Source organism: Lepidochelys kempii, chromosome 7 (genome assembly GCF_965140265.1).
Source record: "Lepidochelys kempii isolate rLepKem1 chromosome 7, rLepKem1.hap2, whole genome shotgun sequence".
Classification (NCBI taxonomy): Eukaryota; Metazoa; Chordata; order Testudines; family Cheloniidae; genus Lepidochelys; species Lepidochelys kempii.
Genome location: NC_133262.1, coordinates 109,338,985 through 109,357,832, shown reverse-complemented (window position 1 = coordinate 109,357,832; position 18,848 = coordinate 109,338,985). Strand labels below are relative to the sequence as shown.

General features: G+C 43.3%; 1 protein-coding gene across 6 annotated transcripts in view; it reads left to right on the top strand.

Moving 5' to 3' along the window:
• GRK5 (G protein-coupled receptor kinase 5) overlaps positions 1-18,848 on the top strand; it is a 222,736-nt gene that overhangs the window by 184,413 nt on the left and 19,475 nt on the right. For all 6 annotated transcript variants that reach the window (XR_012160063.1, XM_073354222.1, XM_073354225.1 and 3 more), the window contains 5 exons: positions 728-868; positions 2,581-2,771; positions 11,572-11,609; positions 13,262-13,351; positions 15,010-15,218. Coding sequence is in view for 5 of the 6 variants with exons in the window: in XM_073354222.1 (XP_073210323.1) it covers positions 728-868; positions 2,581-2,771; positions 11,572-11,609; positions 13,262-13,351; positions 15,010-15,218 (669 nt within the window). In the remaining variant the exon portion in view is untranslated. The remainder of the gene's footprint in view (positions 1-727; positions 869-2,580; positions 2,772-11,571; positions 11,610-13,261; positions 13,352-15,009; positions 15,219-18,848) is intronic.

Here is an 18,848-nt window from a genome sequence, read left to right as displayed (position 1 = left end):
CACCTACAGAAATGACTCTTGTTTTGTTTGTTAGTTACTTTTGAATCATGCTCACGCAGTTATTATCTGTATCACAATAGCAACTAGAGGCCTCTGCTTAGATCAGGGCATCATCTAAATGCACAGTATGAAACAGGGCCCTGCCCTGAAGAGTGTATAATCTAAGGGTTCATCTACACAGCAAAAAAACCCTGCGTCAGTAAGTCTCAGAGCCCAGGTCGACTGATTCAGGTTCGCACGGTGGAGCTAAAAATAGTCGTGCAGATGTTCAGCTCTGGCTGGAGCCTGGGCTCTGAAACACAGCAAGGGTCTTGGAGCCTGGGCTCCAAGCCTGAACGTTTACACTGCTCTTTTTAGCCTCGCAGTGTGAGCCCGAGTCAGTTTACCCAGGCTCTGAGGCTTGCTGCCATGTTGATTTTTCTTCTGTGTAGACATACCCTAAGTAGACGAGGCAGACAAAGGGTGGGAGTGGAAACAGGTATAGAAAGGTGAAATGACTACAGTAAGTTTCTAAAGCAGGTCAGTTCCAGAACCAGGGTGAGAACCCTTGTCTCTGGATGCTCTGTCCTGTGCCCTACGCAGTAGGCTACACTGCCTCTCACACCATTAGCAAGCCCTTAAAAAAGCCTGCAGACAAATCAGACGGTGAGGTACTAAACTTTAGAGATAAAGGGTATTTTCTTTAAGCTACCCAAGTAATTGTTTTTCCCTTCTCTTTAATTTTTAGGTCTGTGCTTGCCAAGTCCGAGCGACAGGGAAAATGTATGCCTGCAAAAGATTAGAGAAGAAGAGAATAAAAAAGAGGAAAGGCGAATCCATGGCACTAAATGAAAAGCAGATTTTAGAAAAAGTCAATAGTCAATTTGTAGTGAGTATTGAACTCCTCTCTCTGGGTCCAGTTACACTGTCAGTCCCTGTGCATAATTCTTGTTGACTTCAGTGCCTCCAATTGGCTTCATGGTACACATAGTGGCAGTGGAAGCTGGCCAACTCTGTAATGCTTACTCAGTTTACCGGAGCCCTTCTCTTTTCCATTCAACTGATTCTAGTTTTGGCTTGTAGTATGTGAGACGTGCATCAAATGTGGTGGCTACTTCTATTTAGGGAATTTAAAATGTTTACTCTTTGCAGTCTCCAGTTGTATTGGGGTTGTGTCAGGCTGAGCTATGTTTATCCCCAGTGATTGCCTGATTTCCCAGTACTTGGGTGAGAGAGGGATTTGGTGAGAGTGAGCTGGCTGAGGCTCAACCCAGTAAGACGAAGATGAGGGTGCTTGGCTAGCAGGAAACATCTAGTCAATATGGGCCTGGTCTGTCCTGTCGGGGTGCCAACCCCCTCAGGTTGGCCAGGAGTCTCCCAGAATCGGCCTCAATCTCCTGGTTGCTATTGAAAGCAATCCGGGAGATTTTAATTGGCCAAAAGTCCGGTCAGCAGTGCAGTGGGGCATAGGCAGGCTCCCTACCTGCCCTGGCTCTGCGTGGCTCCCGGAAATGGCTAGCATGTCCGGCTCCTAGGCTCAGGGGCAGCCAGGAGGTCTCTGTGCGCTGCCCCCGCCCCAGGAACCAGCTCCACAACTCCCATTGGCTGGGAACCGTGACCAATGGGAGCTGCAGGGGCGGTGCCTGAAGGCAAGGGCAGCACACAGAGCTGCCTGCCCACCCTTGAGCCTAGGAGCCGCAGGGACATGCTGCTGCTTCCAGGAGCCACCTGAGGTAAGCACCGCCCGGCCGGAGCCTGCACGCCTCACCCCAACCCCGTGCTCCAGCCCTGAGCCCCCTCTCGCACCCAAACTCCCTCCCAGATCCTACACCTCAAACCTCCTCCTGCACCCCAACCCCCTGCCCCAGGCTCAGCCCGGAGCTCCCTCCCACACTCCGAACCCCTCGGCTCCAGCCCAGAGCCCACACCCCCTCCTGCACCTCAACCCCCTGCCCCAGCCCGGTGAAAGTGAGTGAGGCTGGGGGAGAGTCAGCGACAGAGGGTGGGAGGATGGGGTGAGCCGGGGCAGAGCCTCGGAGAAGGGGTGGGGCAAGGGTGTGACCTCGGGGAGGGGGCGGGGCAAGGGTGTTTGGGTTTGTGCGATTAGACAGTCAGCAACCCTACCGTCCTGTGACTGAGGGTATGTCTACATAGATTTTGGAGCAAGCGGGAGCAAGCCTCCCAGCATGGATTGACAGACTCAGGCCAGCAGGGCTCTTGCTCTAAAAATAGTAGTAGAGACAGTGTTTTGCAGTTGTGACTAAGGCTCTGAAACGTAAGGAAGGGAGTGGGCCTCAGAGCCTGAGCTCCAGCCGGAGCTGCAACTGCAAAGTACGGCCTACGCAGCTATTTTTAAAGCACCAGCTTGAGGCCCCAGAGGATTCAAAATATCAGTCCATCATATTCTAATTGCTGGGGGGTTTAATGTGGTTTTGTAAAACAAGCTTGATGGTGCAAGAAGGCTTCTATCTTCTCCGCACTTTGCTTTGTTTACAACACACTGTTGTCAAATTTTGGCACTTTTACTGTACAAAAGTTAGCAATGACTTCAACACAACTTATGACAGAACTGCAAGTGCTATTTTACAACTATCTTTCTAGGTTAACTTAGCCTATGCCTATGAAACAAAGGATGCACTGTGTTTAGTTCTGACCATAATGAATGGGGGTGACTTGAAGTTCCACATCTACAACATGGGCAACCCAGGCTTTGAGGAGGAGAGAGCTTTGTTTTATGCAGCAGAGATTCTTTGTGGCTTGGAAGATCTGCATAGAGAAAACACGGTATACAGGTAAGCTTTCCTCAGTGTCTTGGGATAGTCATCAGGTGAAGCTTGAATTGTAGGGCCTATTTCAGTGCAATACCTCCTACATGCTTATGCAGTGTCTCGGATTTCTCAGGGCTTTGGAGGAATACAATAAGACACAATAATAATGGAAGGAAGCAGTAGCTTTACAGAATACATTCTGTATAGATGATATAGAACATACTATATAGAACTCACTAAAGCTTCCAAAATCCTGTCTCAACTTGCATGTATAAAACCTAGACAGATTCTGTAGGAGTTATTTCTCCTAAACTACTTCTTAGTCAGTATTATACAGAGATTATCCTGGGACATGAAACTTCCGTTTTTACTAGTTAGATTGTGGTAGTGACTGTAATGTGCTACGTACTTCCCAAACAGAAAAGAAGACAGAAGGGTACAGATTAAAAATACAAAGGTAAAGGATGGTGGAAAGAGATGTAACATGCAAGCAAAATGATGAGAGTGATTATGCACACATAGTTTGTTAACTACATGGTTGAGTTTTGTTGTTGTTTTTTAAATTAACACACTGGGTGTAATTCTCCTATCATGAATGCTGGTGTAACTCAGGAGTGACTCTAATAAAGTCAAAAGGAGTTGTGGATAGGGGGATTATCCCTCTTCCTTCCGTCAAGGTAGCCAAATATGTTTTTTTTCTTAACGACCAGAGAGGTTTAAACGTGGTGAGAGATGAGAATCTGCATATTTCCCTCCCATCACACTGTCTTCAGAAACACCACAGGTGTACTGAGAATATGCAGCACCATGAGATAATTACAGACCAAATTCCCCGCCCCACCCAACCTTCCCCTCTTCGGCCCCTTCAGAACGACACATTAGGCATTCTCTGTGGGTTTCTCATTCACTTGCTTTCTCTTTCTTTCTTTCCCTCAAGAAGCAACATTGTTGTTGCAAATGGACAGGTCAGTCAGCAGGGAGACCTATAAGCAGGGAAAAGAAAAGAATAATGACATTAGAAAGCATGTGGTCCTCCAGTAGGTGAGGGATTTATTCCTCTTCCTTCCAGTAGGGTGAATAAAACAATAGGTGTCTGAATGAAAGGACACTGATTTGAGCTTCAGAGAAGTCATGCAAGTGAGGCATGCTATAGACCATGTCATAACCTTGATCCAGGTCTGCAGCGTCAAGCTGAATGGATGTCGAATGTGCAGCTAGTAGGCAAAAAAAGACCCCAAGCCTGAAAAACTCAGCATGCGGTTCTTGATGAGGGTTAAACACTCTTTTATGGCACATCGGGTGCAGAGCAGGAGGACAGATAATGTGTCTGAGCTCTCCACCTCCATATTGGCTGAACATCTCATTGCACCAGGACACCATGTACAAATGCTTTTGCAGAAGAGGTCAGGGATTTCTTGCTGAATCAGCAGGCTGGATGCAGAGTCAATTTCCATGGATGCCAGGAATATTTTTTTTCAAATGGCGCTCTAATATACTTTAAAATAATATGTAATGTTTGTTTTCCTGAGCCTGGCTTGTGAAATCATTATTACTGGCATTCTATACTGCAGAGGTCCTGTGTATTGATAAGGTACCATCCAAGGGGCATTACTTCCAGGAAGATAATGTGTTTTGACATGAGACCACAATTTAAATCATGAATGTGGCCATACAGCGTCTGGTGCTATCTTTATTGTGAGGAATAGGATAAGGAATGAAGCATTTATTGCAATTTTATACCAGTTCTGGCTGTGATCTTGCTAACTCTCACAGGGAGTGTCAGGGAGTATTTTGGGAGAGGAAACTTCTGAGAGGAGTGATGGTGATGGGTGACATTACATTCCTGCCCATGACACTGTTCCAGCACTATTTTGGAAGTTTCAGCAATGGCCCATTATTTGTAATTCTATTAAGTGCTTTGGGTCTTACGAACGGCACTATAGGGCAATAAATGTAGTAACTAAAATGCCACAGCTTGAGCCAAGTGAATAATTCATAACAACACACTTTTTCATCACATTTCACTTCTTACTCTATTTGCAAAATGTTTGCAAGTAGTTGACAAAAATTCCAAAATGTATTCATTTTTAGATAGCTCTGAAACCAATACCATCAGAGGAGAATGTGTCCAGTTTGGAATATTTACAATTAAATATACAATTCAGAGTTCACTTCCTGTTACTAGTCAAACATTTGAGCTTAAATTTCACTTTTCAACCATGTTTGTAATAGTAGAGCTCAACTGTTCCTGGAAAGCAAGCATGCTGCGGACCCAGCTGAATTATTAATTATTATTTATGTTACAGTAGTGCCTGGAGTTTCCCATCTACTGTATATCCGGGCCGCATTGTTTTAGGCACTGTAGAAATATATAGTTAGGCCTTGTACAGCTTTAACTACCCCAGTACAACCTCCCTACTGTGGATGCAGTTATATCAGTATAAGAGTGCTTATACCTGTACAGCTTATTCCACTATGGGAAGGGGAATAATCTTATATCAGTATGATACCTATGCCTGTCTAAGTGGAGAAAGTGACTAGGGGAGAGGCTGTTCTAGATTTGATTCTGACAAATAGGGAGGAACTGGTTAAGAGTTTGAAGGTGAGAGGCAGCTTGGGTGAAAGTGATCACGAAATGATAGAGTTCATGCTTCGAAGGAACGGTAGGAGGGAAAACAGCAGATTAAAGACAATGGACTTCAAGGGACCAGACTGTAGCAAACTCAGAGAATTGGTAGGTAAGATCCTGTGGGAAGCAAGTCTAAGGGAAAAGAGAGTTTATAAGAGCTGGCAGTTCTTTGAAGACACATTATTAAGTATACAAGAGCAAACTATTCCAGTGCATGGGAAAAATAAGAAGTATGGGGAGAGACCATCCTGGCTTAGCCAGGCTTTCTTCAACGACCTGAAACTGAAAAAGGAGTCATATAAAAAGTAGTAAATAAGTAAAATTATGAAGGATGAATATAAAAAAACCCCAACACAAGCATGTAAGGACAAAATCAGAAAGTCCAAGGTACCAAATGAGATTAAGCTAGCTAGGTACATAAAGGGTAACAAGAAAACATTTTACAAATATATTAGAAGCAAGAGAAAGACCAATGACAGGATAGGCCCATTAGTCAATGGGGAGGGGAAAACAATAACAGAAAATGCAGCAATGGCCAAAGTGTTAAATGTAATTTTTGTTTCAGTTTTCACCAAAATGGTTAGCAGGGGTCCGATGACTAACATAATGAACATCAGTGTAAATGGGGTAGGATCTGAGGCTAAAATAGGGAAAGAACTAGTTAAGAATTACTTAGACAAGTTAGATGTATTCAAGTTGGTAGGGCCTGACAAAATACATCCTAGAATACTTAAGGAACTGGCTGAAGAGATCTCTGAGCCATTAGCAATTATCTTTGAGAACTCATGGCGGAGGTCATGACAGGTTCCCCTGGGGTGCCACCTGGAACTGGGGTATCACTGAGCCCTCTTGACCCACCAGCTTGGGCTCCTTTTCATACTGTCCTGCTGTGACAAGTGCAAAGCCCTCCAAGCTTGCACATTCACCAGCATTCACATGGGTAGGAACACACCCAGCTGTACTTATATGCAGGCTCTCTAACCATCCGCCTCCCAGCCTAGGACCCCAGTCCAGCAGTATCATCCTGCCCTGGTCAAATCTGGCCAGTATATGGGTTTAACACCCGGTCTGCCTCTCCCTCAGTGTGAAGAGGACCATGCACATTTGTGGTAACCAAGCTTAGATTTTCTCCAGACATCTTAGCCAAACACAGACTGGTTTGGATTAAGACATCAAATAAGTTTATTAACTACAAAAAGATAGATTATGAGTGATTAGAGTGATAGCAAAGAGATCAAAGCAGATTAACTAGCAAATAAACAACACATGCAAACTAAACTTAATATACTATATAGATCGGATATGAATAGCAAATCTTCACCATAAGTGATTATACAAGCAAGTTGCAGACTCTTAAGGAGCAAGGTGCACTGGCTTATAGCTTGTCATCCCCAGGTGTTCCATTCACAGGCTAAAAATCCCTTTAGACTGGGGCCAGCACTTCCCCCAATTCAGCCTTTGTTCCTAAAGTGTTTCCAGGAGTCTCTTTGGGTGGGGAGTCAGTGAAGAACCATGATGATGTCTCTCCCCTGCCTTAAATAGATTTTGTATATGGCGGGACTCCTTTGTTTCAAAGCTTGGTTCCCACACCAGTCAGTGGAAAAACACTGATATCCCAAGATGGAGTCCAGCACCAGGTAACCTGGTCACATGTCCCTGTAGTGTCGCAGTAGCCATAACTCGGAGGCTGTCTGTAAGGTCCTTAGGAAGGCTCCCGGGCCTTCTAAGGCCTATTGTTTTCTCCTAATGGCTCATTAACCTGAATGGGCCCTTCTCACCAGCCATCTATACTGAGAGCCTTTTGCCTAGTGGGCATTCTCCAGGTATAAACACATTTGTAATATAGATACATAGTCAATATCCCCAAATTCAGGTACAAAAATGATACATGCATACAAATAGGATAATCATATTCAGTAAATCATAACCTTTACAGTGACACCTCACATGACTTATCTTGCATAAAATACATCATAATTATGCCATAATCATATCATCATAATAATATCTCTATGAAGAATATGGAGTGCAGTGTCACAGAGGGGAGATGTCCCAGCGGACTGGAAAAGGGCAAATATAGCACCTATCTATAAAAAGGGGAAAAGAACAACCCAGAGAATTATAGACCAATCAGCTTAACTTCTGTACCCAGAAAGATAATGGAGCAAATAATTAAGCAATTAATTTGTAGGGACCTAGAAGATAAGGTGATAAATAATAGTCAGCATGGATTTGTCAAGAGCTAATCATGCCAAACCAAACTAATACCCTTCTTTGACTGGGTAACAAGCCTCGTGGATGGGGGAGAAGCAGCCGATGTGATATATCTCAAGTTTAATAAGGCTTTTAATACTGTCTCACATGACTTTTTCATAAATAAACAACGGAAACAGTCTAGACAAACCTATTATAAGGTGAGTGCACAACTGGTTGGAAAACCATATTCAGAGAATAGTTATCAATGGTTCACAGTCAAGCTGGAAGGGCATATTGAGTGTAGTCTGCAGAGATCTGTCCTGGGTCCATTTCTATTCAATATCTCCAAAAATGATTTGGATAATGGCATAAGAGAGTACACTTATAAAGTTTGCACATGATACCAGGCTTGGAGGAGTTGCAAGTGCTTTGGAGAACAGCATTAGAATTCAAAATGATCTTGACAAAATGGAGAAATGATCTGAAATAAATAGGATAAAATTCAATAAAGAGACATGCAAAGCACTACACTTAGGAAGGAATAATCAATTGCACAAATACAAAATGGGAAATGACTGCCTACAGAGGAGTACTGCAGAAAAGGATCTGGGGGTTATAATTGATCACAAACTAAATATGAGTCAACAATGTAATACTGTTGCAAAAAAAGCAAACATCATTCTGGGAGGTATTAGTAGAGGTGTTGTAAGCAAGACACGAAGTAGGTCTTCCTCTTTACTGAGCACTGATAAGGCCCCAACTGGAATACTGTGTCTGGTTCTGGGCACCACACTTAGAAAAGATGTGGACAAACTGGAGAAAGTCTAGAGGAGAGCAACATGAAGGTCTAGAAAACATGACCTATGAGGAAATATTGAAAAACTTGGGTTTCTTTAGTCTGGAGAAGAGAAGGCTGAGGGGGGACAAAACAGTCTTCAGGTACGTAAAAGGTTGTTGTAAGGAGGAGGGTAATAAGTTGTTGTTCTTAACCACTGAGGATAGGACAAGGAGCAATGGGCTTAAATTGCAGCAAGGGAGATTTAAGTTAGACATTAGGAAAAACTTCCTAACTGTCAGGGTAGTTAAGCACTGGAACAAATAACCTAGGGAGCTTGTGGAATCTCCATCATTGGAGGTTTTTAAGAACAGGTTAGACAAACGCCTGTCAGGGCTGGTCTACTCTAGATAATACATAGTCCTGCCATGAGTGCAGAGGACTGGACTAGATGACCTATCGAGGTCCCTTCCAGTTCTACATTTCTATGATTCTATAACTGCATTCACAGTAGGGCTTTTATTAGTATAACTATTTCGGTAAAAAAATGACACCACTCTAAAAATTCATAGTTATACCATTAAAATATTCATGTGTAGACCATGCATAAGAGACAGTCTCTGCCCTGGAGGTGCTTACAGTCTAAAAGACAAATACAGGCCAGGAGAACAGAAGTATTTTTCCTCTATTTTACAGATAGGGCACCGGGGCACCGAAAGATGACATGCCTTGTCATACATGGAGCTAGTGACAGAGCTGGGACTTGAATCACTGTCTCCTGAGACCCAGCCCAGAGTGTAAATCACAAGACCATCTTTGCTCCTATTCAAATCAAAATTAATTTCTGAATTCACCTGAACATGCAGGAATTTTTTTTTCCTACCTCACTTGGCTGATCCTGCAGCATGAAATGTGATGGATTGCTGACAGGATTGAAAATGAAAGTAAAGGATGGAATCTAGGCTCCTCAAGGAAATGGCTCCTAAGAGTTTAAAATTAGATTGAAAAAAGTATGTGGGGAATGACTTTTATTACATGGCTCCAACACGGAGAGCCTTTGGTTAACATTGAGAGAGAAGCACACAGTAGTATGTAAAATAAAGTCATACATTCTCCACAGCATTCTTCTCCCCTTCACATATTTGAGTACTGTTTGTTTGAAAAGTAGGCTCGGTACCACTGGGCACTCAGCAAAGTTTGTCTTGTGAGGTCAAGAGGGTTTTTAACTGGCAAAGGGCAAAAAAGAATGTTTGTGGCACCATGTGTTTCTGCTTAAAATAATAAACGAGAGCAAGATAGGTTTTGCAAATGTGCCCTCGGCACTGTCAGATTATAAAATACCCCTATCCAATGATTGCAGAACTCCAGTTATTCCAATAGCCCAGTTTGAAATATCAGGGAGCACTCCTGCATGGACTCTGTACGGTGTGTGGGCCTTCTGCAATGCAGATTTCTCTCCTTCTAACACCCACTGCCCACACACGCACACACACACCCATCTGCGCATGCACACACAATTTGAAAAGAAATCTTTCTTAATGGGGAATCTAATATATTCATAAATCCAGGTGGGGCCTTTAAAAAACAGTGATCCAAATTGTACCTGAATTTACACCCTGTTCAACCCCATTACTTTAACACAGTTATAGGGGGAAGAACTTGGTCTATTGCGAGCAATATGATGCCTATTCCCAAACCTGTATTCCCCAGATAGTCCCAGTCTCCCTCACCTTCAGGATCTTCATCTAATCTCAGTCTTCCTGCCCTCCACTGCTCCCCATCCCAGGCTTCTTGCCCAACCAGTCCCCTCCCAGTCACATCCGCATTGCTCCCAAACCCAGTCTCTGCACATACGCCCAGACTCCTTGTCCCAATTTACTTCCTTCTTCTCCATTCAAGTCCATCCTATGTGCCCTCTGCATTTGACTCTGGCTTTTCCTTCTTTATGCCTGGGTGTCAGCAGGGAGGGAGAGCATTGGAAACATAGGAGACAGTGTCCCTGCTCTCATTTCTAGAGCCTGGCATGACAGCAGCCCACAGCCGCTGGAAGAAGCATTGCAGGAGAAATTCTGCTCAGCCCCAGCAGCCCTGGAATGAGTCTGGCCAGCATATAGGAGCTGTGAGGGGATGGAGCATGCTCAGTGCAGATGGAATCCTCTAAGAGAGGGGTTCTCAAACTTTTTCTTTCTGAGACCCCCCCAACATGCTATAAAAACTCCATGGACTAGCTGTGCCATAACAACTGTTTTTCTGCCTATAAAAGCCAGGGCCGTCGTTCGAGGGTAGCAGTTGCCTGGGATCCCACACCACAGAGGGTTTTGCTCTGGCTTCAGCTTCAGTCCTGGGTGGTGGGACTTTAGGCTGCAGTCCCACATGGCGGAACTTCAGCTTTCTGCCCTGGCCCTAGCAAGTTGAATGCCAGCCGTGCTTGGCAGACTCCCTGAAACCTGCTTGTGGCCCCCCCATGAGGTCCCGGACTCCTGGTTGAGAACCACTGCTCTAAGAATGAGATGACAAATTCTATCAAATCTCTACTGCATTTGTGTGAACCAAGGTTTTTCAAAGGCTTATATCTTTGGGCATTTTATAACAGGAATAGCAAAAGACACATCCCTGACACCAAGGCAGCCTCTTTGTCGACTTTCAAGCCCTTACTCCCAACCATGGAGGCACTAGAGCTTCTCAATGACATGGTTGTAAAAAGATTTTTACCATGGGCAAAACAACATATTTTCCCTTGTTCTGAACCATTTTTGCTGAAACTTTCCAAAACAAAAACAAAAACAAAAAAAACAGGCTGAGGCAGACACCAGGCTAGGAAAGTTTCAGCCTGAATGGTTATAACTGACCAAATTTATAAGCAACTGAAAATGGGATTTTAGGATGGGAACTGTCAGGCAACCTTAACTACAGGCGGGGTAGCTACTATCTCGGCCTATAACATGTGCCAGGCCAACTATCAGAAGGCAGTTTGAATCCATTAAAAAGCAAATTATGAAGTGAAGTCTTTCCTTGGGGAAACGATTTAACTGCAGTTCAGAAAAAGACATATATGGACTCAGTCTTGCTGTGCAATAAATAGTGGAGTCTCATATTGGTTTTACAAGTTCTTTACTGTTTCAGTTGACTCCCAACTGGTTTATCGCCAGCAGGATATGTACTTATACCCTGCACTGGGCTTGTGAACCACTCTCATGCAAATAACTGCTATCTTTCATTTTCAGAGATTTGAAGCCAGAAAATATCCTGCTAGATGATTATGGTAAGTCTCAGAGGTTTAGAGATATTTTTTTCACAGGAGAGTAGCTTAAGTTAGTTTTAGGACACATTGTAATAAGGCAAATAATGCTCTCAAGTGAATAAGAGGCTCATCAGATACTAATGCTTGTGTCTTGGGATGCATAAAGTGATAAACTTTACACAAAAACTGCTACACAGCTGAGGAAACTAGGCTGCATGGCAGAGTATGTTCCTTTGGACAATGGCTTTCCTAGCAATGGGTCTGCCTTTTCCAGTGTCTTCCCTACATTACTTCCACAATGGGAAGGAAGTTGTGAAATCTATGCCCCCAACTCCCTTCTCAGAGGTACTTTACCCCCTGTTTGTCAGCTGTCATTTTATTCAAACCAGTGAACCCATTGCTAGCTGCAACCTGCCATGATCAAGTCTCATGCTTCAGTGCATAAACTAATCACTGCTATGGTCAGGAAGGAAATTTCCCCCATTTACAGCGGTGCAGAATTGGTCAAAGGGCAGGTATATCTTTCTTTGAGGCAGGAAGTCTATGGGAAATCCTGTGTTCCTATGACTTTGGCTCAGCACTGACCATGCCAGTGCCAGGTTTCCTGGTGCAGGACATGAGTGACTACCATCATGTATATGATGTGCTTCCATTTGAACTGTGGCTTTCAAGCCTATGCAGCCTTCAGACCATTACTAAATCATTAGGCCATTTATAATTTAGTGAACTATCAAATTGCTACCTACTTGGTCCTCTGATACCACAGAAATGGGATTGCGGTAGGAACCTTAATGGACTAAATAGATTAAGTTACCCAAGTTATCTCAGTCTTGACTCTCCCACCTTTCTAAAGGAATGATACACTATAGACTAGGGATCTGTAAAGTTACTGGACATTTTAATGAAAACACTGCTGTAAAATGCAGTGTACTTGAGCTGATTTCTATGTTAAATATACTCCATAGTTGTTCAGTGGTTTCCTTTCTGAGATAATTTGATTTAAGTTAAAAATATGGTCGGGGGATGGGGGAGGTGGGCAAATATAATTTCAAAATCTGTTCCTTTACTCACATGCTCCCCAATCTTTGACTTTCCAAAATCTGGATATAAGTAGTAATGACCTCCAGGTTTTCAGGGCTCTTAAATAGTATTTCTCAAGGAACAGACTCTTATGTGGCAAACAAGACCTGAAAGTGGAGCTTTAGTTATAGATTCAGGACCAAATTTAGTTACTTTTACAAGGTAAATTATCATACAGTGATAAAAGTTAGAGATTGAAAAGACCAATTAGGTCAACCTGTCCATCCCCTTAGGTCAATGCAAGATATTTCCTGACAATGTACCTACCATTGTTTTTATTCCAGTCCAGTTTTAGATACGTCAAGCACTGAAGACTAGTCCACAGTGTAACACACCTCACTGTTTGGATTTTTTCACTGCCATTCAGCCTAAACCTTCCTTTTTTTAATTTCACTGCATTGCTCTTAGGCAAAACCCTGAGTGTCACCCAAAATCATTTCTCCCGCCCTGACTGTAGTTTTTCAAAGTCAGTGCTAGTGACATTTTTCTTCTCACAGCATTCAGGTGAATTTCAAAAGTGGTCCATTGAGTGTAACTTTTGTGGTTTTAGCCACTGGAGGACTGCACTTTAATATTTGCTTTTTCCCCCTTAGGCCATATTAGAATATCTGACCTGGGTCTAGCTGTTAAAATCCCAGAGGGTGACTCAATCCGTGGAAGGGTAGGAACAGTAGGGTATATGGGTAAGTACCTCAGTAGCTCATTTTATTGATAGTTTACTCTGCTTTTGTGACTTTGGAGCTCCGCCTGGAGTGCTGATTAACTAAATCTATAGGAAACTGTTCTACAAGACCAGAGCATCAAACCAGTAGAGATGTCTGTGAGTTTTCCAGTATTTTTAAGGGGCTATATTAAGGGATGGCTGTTTTTTCTTCTTCTGGCTTGATTCCAATTTCCTGGTGATTGCCAAAGGGGTTTCAAATTTTGCAATGGTCTTCAAATGAGCGTGGTATTAATTCTCTCCTGCTTTAGAATATAAAACAAGTCAGCATTCAGTTAGCATGTTACAAATGCAGAGCTCTTCAACATAAAGAGAGAATGTGTGAGTGGGCTAAATTGAACCTTGCAGTCAGTAGAGTTATACTAGCGTTAACTACAGTGTGTGTGTGTGTGTGCTAATGTGTACTAGAGGGGGGAGAACTGTATGTGTGTGTATTAAAGTGTGAGGGGACATCTACCCTGCAAGTGAAGGTGTGATTGTAGCATGAGTAGGCATATCCATGGTGATGAAGACATGTCAGCATGGGCTAGCAACCAGAGTACATATCCAGGATCCCCAGCAGGCTTGTACGTGGCTTGCTAGCTTGTGCTGAAGTCTATGCCATCATCTCTCCCTACTATTGTTACCTGTGCCAGCTGGGTTAAAATTAACATGTGTATGCCTGCCCTTGCTACAATCACACATCCACTTGAGTACAGACATACACTGTGAGACTCTGTGTATCTGTTAGAAAGAGAAAAAGTATGTGTGTGTACATGTATGAGAGAGCGAGTGTGTGTGTGAGAGAGAGAGAGGTTTTCTCTGTGTGTTTGTGATAGAGTGAGCAAGTCTTTGTGTGTTTCAGACAGAGAGAGACTTTGTGTGAAAAGGAGAGAGTTGGTGTGCTAGTCTACACACAAACATGTACTGATATAACTAACCCAGTTTCCTAAAACCAACTGAGTTATTTCAATGTAAATCTGTATGCGGACACTCATTTTGGAATAAAAGTGGTTTAAAATGTTTTGGCTAAAGTTGATAACAAACTGACTTTAGCCACTTGTATTCCACAGGTAGACTTGCATCTAAGTAACTAAATAAGTTATAAAGCACATCTTTAGCTATCCTGGTGCAAATCTGTGTGTAGCTCAGGACCATGTGTTTGTGTTCAGAGAGTAAACATACATGTTGGAAAGTGACTGTATGCAGAGTGAGTATATATACAGCACACAGTAGATGTTTGTATTTAAATGAAAATATATACACAAACTGATCCAAAGGACAGAATTTGCTTTTTAGGAAATTTTGTTTTTGTTTAAATAATGTTTGTCATTTTTTTTTAAATGTAAAGTCTTTATGAACTTTCAAGATTGGGCTAGTCAAAAATATTTGGCTTCCACTGATTTTTGTTGTTGTTTTTTTAAACCCCAGCTGTATTTTTATATATGCTTCTGCATGAATAGCTGTATTCTGTATTTTCTGTAACTCAGCTAGTAGAAGCCAGGAGGGACTCTTATATTTTTCCCCACAGTTCTCTCCAGCTGTATATTCAGTCATTGAAATAAGAGGGCTAGGGGGGTTGAGTTATTTTTCTATAGAAACGTTAAGTGTTTTCACAAGATGTGTCTTTGTCCCTCACAGCGCCAGAAGTCTTGAACAATCAGAGATACACCCTCAGCCCTGACTACTGGGGGCTAGGTTGCCTCATTTATGAAATGATTGCTGGACAATCACCCTTTCGTGGAAGGAAAGAGAAGGTAAAGAGAGAAGAGGTGGACAGGAGAGTCCTGGAGACAGAAGAGGTGTACTCCCATAAATTTTCTGAGGAGGCAAAGTCTGTCTGTAAAATGGTAAGGGGATTTGACAACTCACTGTGGTCGATTCATTAGCAGGCTGTAGCCCACAAACTACAACTCAGAGGGCTGCAGAACGCAGGGTTAACCCCACCAGTCCATTAGCAGGAGATCTGCATCCACCGTTCGTCCAGATTGCGTTGAGTGGGTTTATTTGGGTTTTTTTTTTTTCAATGCTGGTTTGAGTTTCTTGAGGATCAGCGTGATTTTAGCTAATCTTCTTTGGATGGGGGAGTAGTAGCTATATTTTCATGGATTCAGGAGACTTTGAATACCAGATTCTAGCCAAGAATGTACCTTGTGGCTTTTATGAACCTTGTGGGAAGAAAGGCCTGATGCTGCAGGACTCTTGAGTGTCTCATGCAAGACCTGAGCATTCTTAACTGCCATTGTCTTCCGTGAGAGTTGAGAGTACTCAGGACCTAGATTACATTATGAAAGTGTTGTAAACCCCTTTCCCCCACCCCCAACTTGCTTCCTTTACTATCACTTATCCCTAGGGCTGCCATGCTTGTTAAATCACTGTTGGGCTGTCCTTTAAAATGTCTTTTGTTACCCTTTCAGCTGGGAGTGCTCTTTTCTAGAACCATGGCCGTTGCTGGTAAGGGAATCCCCAAACCACATGGGAAATCCCCAAACCATGTAAGAGTTAATCAATGCCATTCCAGCATACAGCTTCCAAAGGCCAAATTTTAATTTGGAAAGGAGTGTTGCCTTAGCCTTGATTTTCTAGTGTGGTGTCCTGCAGGGTAATGCAAACTAGCAGAGAAACAGAAGAAAAAGGAAAGGTTAGTGAATAAATAGCGCAAGCTTCACCAATACCTCGCACAACACACAGGCAAGCAGTGTATTAATATCATTCTGGTTGGTGAACTGGATGGGAGCTACTGAGGTCTCCTAGCAAACTAAGAACAGCATCACCTGCAAGCATCATGAGTGCAAGTCATTCACTCGCAGTGCACTAACCCAATGCCTCATCTCATGGAGTGGTAATTAACGGGCATCATTCCTGATAGATTCTTGAGGGCATATGCTGTTTTGATCGGCGAGTAGAACTCCCCACTGATGTCAGTGGGAGTTGAGTACAAAGGTAAAGGACAGTAGGCGATTCCTTAATGATGGTTTCATGCATTCAAACAGCCTGCCTTCTCCTGACAAGTCCCATTTCAACTAATGATAGGCAAGGGGGAAAGCCTTCTGGTGGCAACGTGGTGTTCATGAACCATGCCAGCATTAAGTTTACATTACACACCAAACAGAAACCTCCAGCCTGTTGTAAAGAAATGGATAGGAGACAAAAATGATTTTTACTTCTGTTTCTGCACCTAGTTATAGGGCTGGAAGCATGATGGGAAAAAGTGTCATTCAGAGTAAAATAATGTAGCCACTGTCCATAAAAAGTTAAAGCTGAGGAGAGCTAGGTAAGGGTTAGTGGACTGGTGGTAGAATTGTCCCGTCCCTGATGTCATGCCTATCAGAAATCAGCCAATAAAACTAGATTAGGTCAAGGGGCAGTTGGACATAGCGGATGTCAGTGATACTCTCTTTTACCCATCAGGGGAAGCACTTCACACACTTTAGGGCACTCTTCAAAATGAATAATAATACATAATAATAATACCTCATAATGAGATCTTGAACTCTCAGATATCACAAAACCTCCCCTTTAACTCTGTCAGAGAGACTTTTGAGTCTCCTCCAGGTTGATGGGACCTGGGACATCATGCACGTTGGTTGGTGTAATATACAATGTTTTATTTATCTCTGCCTCTTTGTTACCTAACCCAATCAGTATCAATATGGTTCATTCACTGAGTGTTGACCATGTGCACAGTGTCTTATTTTTCTAACCGTAATAAAGTTAGTTAAAACAAAGTCTCTCCTTTGGGTGCTGGTTTCCATTTTGAGACCAAAATTAATCTAATGGGCCCCCTTATATTAATTGACCTAATGGGTGTTGTGACTCTCCTTGTGCTGTTTCCCCACCCTGCTCAGCATTTTCCATATTATCCCATAAATTGCTTCCCTTATTCCTGTCATTTTAAGATGGAAAGGCTTTTTTTTTGTCATGTGGTATGATATGAATCTGACAGACTGAATCTCCTAACACATATTTAATCCATAAATGTATAAGGGGGTTGTGGGTTGATTGATTTAACAATCCCTGCTCCAGTTGTTTCTTTTCCTATAGAGGGGAAAACTACACAGAAAATGTCTCTGACATTACAGAGTTGGAATCCCTAACTGAGATCTGAATTTGTGACATCAAAGGATCAGAGAATCCTTTGTACCAAAGTATGGAGCATTAGCAGTAGTGTGACATTGCCATTTCAGACCACTTCATGATAGCCCTATGCTGGTGATTGTAAATCACTGTGGATTAAATGCTGCCCTCACTTACACCCTTGCCATCCCACTTTGTGCCTGTGTCATCCTGATGGAAAGTATTGCTGCTTAGGATCAACTTCACTGGTTGGCGTGAGGGTCTCTAGGAGATCTTCTGACTTGTAGCTCTGTTCATAGAAAATAGGCTCTGAATTAGATTAAAGTACGATTGCTCTAGTCCTTTGGCTAATGTCCCAAGAGGCCTTGCCATCAGTAGTGATGCATTCGCTTTTGCTGTGCCTTATTCATATTAAATGCATCTTTTGCAAATTTAACATTTAAAAAGAAAACCCTCTGCAAACTATAGAGACAGCTCAAAATACACAGTCATCATCTCCGTTCCTGGTCATGTCTACATGGGATGGACATTTCAGTCTCATATCCAGGCTGACTATTGCTAAAGCCCACTGGAGCTTCAGCAAGCAGGAGGACCTGTCAATGCCTGTGGAGTAGTGGGCCACCTCCTTCTACAAAACTCCCCAGTCCACTCTGCTTCCTGCCAGCAGCAGCAGATAAGGAGTCTCCTACTTCACCTGAGCTACAGAGCATTGGAAAGTCCTTACAGAATTTCCATATGGCTCCAGGTTTGTCCCTGCTGGGACTCATGGCCTCTTTAAGGAGTTTGCTCAGCAGCATACAGGCCTCAGGCAAAGGCAGAGAGATGAGTGCTGGTTCCTTGGTAGCTGAGCCAGGCAGGAGAATCTTGCCCTTTCTGTGTCCAGGTGGAGTTCCCCCCAGCAAGTGCATTCTCCTCTCAAACAGACCCCACTGCACCAACAGAAGCAGCTTCCAGGCAGTGGCCCCAGCTGGAGGAACAGTTGTTGGCACTTCAGATCCAGGCTCAGTGTGTCTTGTGAGGCAGTGTCTCAACAGTGGCCAGACAGTTGTGCAGTGACCAGTGGTTTCAGCCAACTCCCAGCTGCCTGCTCCACCTATGCCTCCGCAGCCAGAAGCAGCGATACACCAGCTGCCAACTCCATTCATGCTCCAAAGACCGGTTTCCGCATCAAAGGTTGTTGCAAATTGGCTCCTGGACACCGCTGAGGCACTCAGGTCTCCCCACCCAGTCCCACCCAGCCTCAGCCAACACACCCTGTGACCACATGTACCAAACAGCAGCCTGAACATTTTCTGCCAGACGAGGATCAATTCCCAGATTGAGTTAATATCCCCAGCCAGCCCAGAGGTTGAAGCTCTGCAAGGACTATTGGAAACTATAATAAAGCAATGCGGCCCTTTTGT